This window comes from Limulus polyphemus, unplaced genomic scaffold (assembly GCF_000517525.1).
Source record: "Limulus polyphemus unplaced genomic scaffold, Limulus_polyphemus-2.1.2 Scaffold2854, whole genome shotgun sequence".
NCBI lineage: Eukaryota > Metazoa > Arthropoda > Merostomata > Xiphosura > Limulidae > Limulus > Limulus polyphemus.
Genome location: NW_013668464.1, coordinates 4,365 through 9,960, shown reverse-complemented (window position 1 = coordinate 9,960; position 5,596 = coordinate 4,365). Strand labels below are relative to the sequence as shown.

Sequence of the window (5,596 nt, the reverse complement as noted above, 5' to 3'; positions counted from 1 at the left end):
ACTAGTATATCATGAGACAGCTCTCTCTGTATTACAGTATATCATGAGACAGCTATCTCTGTATTACAGTATATCATGAGACAGCTCTCTCTGTATTACAGTATATCATGAGACAGCTCTCTGTATTACAGTATATCATGAGACAGCTCTCTCTGTATTACAGTATATCATGAGACAGCTCTCTCTGTATTACAGTATATCATGAGACAGCTATCTCTGTATTACAGTATATCATGAGACAGCTCTCTGTATTATAATATATTCCAATACATAAACTTTGACAATTCCCAGATCTAGTTATTTCATTAAAGAAGACAAATAATTAGCTAGTCATAGTAAAGTACTTTTTTGGTAGTTGACTACTGAATACAGTTAACCAAAAAATATAACATCAGAAGTTATTGTTAACACGCAACAAACACAATTAAAGTAGTAATAGTAAGATATTTTTGGTACCTGACTACTGAATATAGTTAACCAAAAAATATAACATCTGAAGTCATTGTTAACAGACAACAGTCCAGTCCACTGTTAACAGGCAACGGTCCAGTCCATTAGATAGCACTTTGCCTCTTTTCCTAAAATCCAATGTTTGAATCCAACCAACCATCCTTCTCAGGATTACAAAAGTACAAGCATTACCACAACTTTTATTGTCATAAAGTATAAATAAAGCATCATATAATACAAGAAAATTAAAACCTAATGAACAAGGACTAAAATATAACATTCTGTGTTGTCTTAACTCGTTAGCTATTAATGTGATTTGGTATTTTCATCAATGGTACAAAAACATGTTTTTAAGGTTACAAAATAAGAGAACCATACACAGGCAAAAATCTATGCATGCTGATAAATATATACATTTTATATCTTATTCATTCACAGTTAGAGAAAACGAGTAAAAAAATGTCCATCGTATATATATATAATTCGGCAACTGAATGACAAGTCAATAATGAAAAGTACTCTCTTTGCAAGGCAAAATTTCAAATATCACTTGATATTCTACACTATTACATATGACTGATGCACTCCAAAAACAAAGGACATTGTTCTTACTTCACACAATCAACATGAATAATGTATTTACAACACAAACGACATCACTCTCAAATACCTAGTCAGTATGAATAATGTACTTACAAAATAAGGGACATTGTTCCTACATCCAACAGTAAACATCAATAATGTGGTTATCAAACAAAGGATGTTGTTCCTAGATTCTACAGTCAGTATGAATAATGTACGTATAAAACACTGGACATTGTTCCTACATCCAACAGTAAACATCAATAATGTGGTTATCAAACAAAGGATGTTGTTCCTAGATTCCACAGTCAGTATGAATAATGTACGTATAAAACACGGGACATTGTTCCTACGTCAAACAGTAAACATCAATAATGTGGTTATCAAACAAAGGATTTTGTTCCTAGATTCCACAGTCAGTATGAATAATGTACGTATAAAACACGGGACATCGTTCCTACATCCAACAGTAAACATCAATAATGTGGTTATCAAACAAAGGATGTTGTTCCTAGATTCCACAGTCAGTATGAATAACGTACATATAAAACACGGGACATTGTTCCTACATCAAACAGTAAACATCAATAATGTGGTTATGAAACAAAGGATGTTGTTTCTAGATTCTACAGTCAGTATGAATAATGTACGTATAAAACACGGGACATCGTTCCTACATCAAACAGTAAACATCAATAATGTGGTTATCAAACAAAGGATGTTGTTCCTAGATTCCACAGTCAGTATGAATAATGTACGTATAAAACACGGGACATCGTTCCTACGTCAAACAGTAAACATCAATAATGTGGTTATCAAACAAAGGATGTTGTTTCCAGATTCTACAGTCAGTATGAATAATGTACGTATAAAACACGGGACATTGTTCCTACAGTAAACATCAATAATGTGGTTATCAAACAAAGGATGTTGTTCCTAGATTCTACAGTCAGTATGAATAATGTACGTATAAAACACAGGACATTGTTCCTACAGTAAACATCAATAATGTGGTTATGAAACAAAGGATGTTGTTCCTAGATTCTACAGTCAGTATGAATAACGTACATATAAACCCGGGACATTGTTCCTACGTCAAACAGTAAAAAGGAATAATGTACTTACGAAACAAGGGACATCGTTCCTGCATCCCATAGTCTACATGTTTTGTCTCCAGATGCTGTCAGTAGTCTTGTGTTATCAGGACTCCAAGCCACCTATTTATAACACATTTTTTAAATGTTTTAAAACATAGTTTTATCCAAAGAAGAAATATGTTTAAAGTACAATTTCATACAGATACTCTTACACAAAACAAGTATTTGATACATCTCTTAACACCTGTTTATAACACACATTGAAAAATCAAAAATTTTGGAATATTTATTTATCTACTTTGTTTTCATATTTTAACGTTTTTTGGACATACACTATTAATTTATGTCACAAGCTAAAACACATGAAGTTTTTTTGAAATCAAAGGTAGTAAAATTTAGTAAAAATGTTTTATACAATAACCTGCACAACTACTTCTCAATAAAATGACTAGTAACATAGTTATGATTGTTAAACAATGTAGTAAGTTCCAAAATCAAATGAACACAGAAACTTACACCGTATATTCCTCCACTGTGGGCAGGATCACCAACCTCTCCAACTTGCGTGTATTCCTTTGCATTATATAAAAACAGCTACCAAAAAAAAAGGGTGAAAATTACTTGAAATAAAAATTACAGGAAATTCTTAGTTTTTTGAACTACATTTTTAAATCTTAAATTATAAACAAGCATTCCAGGGCAAAAATGTACACACTGTTATTTCGTACTTACGTGGGGAAAAATATTTAAAAAAGAAAGCAGCTTTTTCACTATGACAGATAGTTTCAAAAATATTTACGAAGTCAATAAAGACAGTATCTAAATAAATTAGTTCACAAGGCATCTCAAATTTTCTCCATTCTTTTTCTTACACGGTCTTATAAGACTTTTGTTGATGACTGCCAACATACAATAGCCCCCTCTATCTAGAAATGCACGGGTGTTCTAAGATGATCTGTAAGATGTCATCTAACATCCTTCATACTAAGACATACAGAGATATAAACCTCAGTTTACCTTCATTCTCAAACTGTAAATTTATTTAAGTACCTCTTGTATGGGAAGCAAATTAAAACCCCTAGATTAGAAAGAAAGACATATTTGGGGGGGGGGGATTCTCTCTTGATACAAAAATAAAGACAAATTATGCCTACAATATTAGCTTAGACAGGTTCAAGGGCAGAGAAAGGAAAAATATAGTAATCAAAAAAAAGATCTCTTTACAGCCCCAGAATAAAAAAGACAAACTTTTCACAAATGTAACATTTGCTAGCTGACAAGAAGACAGTAACAGAGGTAACACAGTGAAAATGGCGTGTCACTTCGTTCAAATACAAAACAAAACGTTCCACTTAGGTTACTAAACAGGCTACAAAAATAAGCTAAAAGATAGTAAAAATAAGAGTAAAATCAAACTATTCTTACAAAAGAGTGAACAAATGATAGCTTTGAAGCCAAGGGCAATGGGAACTTTAGCTTTTCAATTATATTTTAAATTTAACAACTGAACAATGAACAATTAATTACTCAGGAATTCAAGAGTCTACACTCTATTTTAGCACAGTGTAGCCTAACTCAAAAGTACGTACAAAGTTTTATTTTTATTTAGTGATTAGCTGCCTTCATATTTCATCAAAGTAAATACTGCACTGATAATTTATGGTAATGCCCTTTATAAAATGTTTCTTACAAACCAATTAGCTCCCTCACAAATCAGTTTATCTACTTCTTATCTGACTATTGTTTAATTACTTTTTAATATTTTATTTCATACTTAAACTTTACAACTGGCTTCACCAATATTAAGTGTGTATTAAGACTACAATAACAAGAGATTCGATGAAACATAAGTAGAGTTTGATTAAATCAGGCTTGACTAAAAAATGAAGAGACTGATACAGCTGTTTCACTGTAAAACAAAAACTTTATTAACAAAAAATAATCAATGCCACAAGATTTTAAAGCATGTCTTCTCAAAGTGTGGCTGACTTCTTGATGTATGTGAAATGGACATGAAATTTTAAGGCATGTCTTCTCAAAGTGTGGCTGACTTCTTGATATATATGTGTGAAATAGACATGAGATTTTAAGGCATGTCTTCTCAAAGTGTGGTTGACTTCTTGATATATGTGTGAAATGGACATGAAATTTTAAGGCATGTCTTCTCAAAGTGTGGTTGACTTCTTGATATATGTGTGAAATGGACATGAGATTTTAAGGCATGTATTCACAAAGTGTGGCTGACTTCTTGATATATGTGTGAAATGGACATGAGATTTTAAGGCATGTCTTCTCAAAGTGTGGCTGACTTCCTGATATATATGTGTGAAATGGACATGAGATTTTAATGCCATTTTAAAGGTCCTCCGGTGACCTTACAAATCATGAACAAATTTCAGGCATCTTTATCCACTTACTAATTTATCCAAATTTGATACAGATCAGTCTTACACATAAAGAGAACAAGTGATTTATAAGTTTTCTAGCTTTTACCCCTCCTAACCTTTGACATAAGAACTGTATACAAGTTTTATGCACTTCTATCCATTTATTATTCAGGGGAGGAGGGGAAGTTTAAAGGACTGATTTCTACCAACAAAACTCAACCCAAATATATCTGACTACTTGACCAAGATTGACGAATATCAGTTACACATCTCCAAACAGCAGCCCTTTGAAAATCTTGACAGACAGATAGAAAGACACATTGCTATGATATAAGGTCAACGTTCTATTTCCAAACAATACTACTACCAGTATTTTTTTGCATATGTAGGCTAGTGCCATCATACAGTAAACTAGGCCCACACTACAGTATAGCACATGGTCATAACCTATAAATCATGCATCATCATACATTGCATTGCCGAACTCACCAGTTGTAATTCAGTAATATTAAACGTAGCTGGCTAATGTAGTAGGTCTAAGCCTTTGGTAGGTTTGATCATAAAATTTATTGAGATGAATTATTAACATATCCTAGTTCCCTTTATTTTCTAAAAAAGTAGGGATGTAATCTACATATTTACAGACGAAACAAATGTTCCAATTTCTGGCACTTGGCTGCCACAGAAAAAAGTATCATGCCATTCTCCTTGTTCCTTTTTTTTGGCATGTTTAATACTAGGAGTTGCTGTCATACACTTCACTTTGACCAGTGTACGTACTGGTTGACTTTGATTGTTATGAACTACTGTTGCTGTGAATCTTTGTATAAGCTCTGCAGGTTTGTTGTTTGAGTGTCTATTTGAATTGCTTGCCACTACTAAGAGCCTGAGGTATGGTATGATTCAACAAACTACACAAATGTTTTACTGCTGATCTATGGTATGACTCAACAAACTGCACAAATGTTTTACTGCCGATCTATGGTATGACTCAACAAACTGCACAAATGTTTTACTGCTGATCTATGGTATGACTCAACAAACTGCACAAATGTTTTACTGCCGATCTATGGTGTGACT

At 32.8% G+C, this 5,596-nt stretch overlaps 1 protein-coding gene across 1 annotated transcript in view; it reads right to left on the bottom strand.

The window, feature by feature from the left end:
* LOC106468063 (actin-interacting protein 1-like) overlaps positions 1 to 5,596 on the bottom strand; it is a gene marked incomplete at its 5' end in the record, with an annotated part of 36,368 nt that overhangs the window by 27,879 nt on the left and 2,893 nt on the right. Inside the window, 2 exons of the mRNA XM_013928462.2 lie at positions 2,158 to 2,249; positions 2,646 to 2,723. Coding sequence (XP_013783916.1) covers positions 2,158 to 2,249; positions 2,646 to 2,723 — 170 coding nt within the window. The remainder of the gene's footprint in view (positions 1 to 2,157; positions 2,250 to 2,645; positions 2,724 to 5,596) is intronic.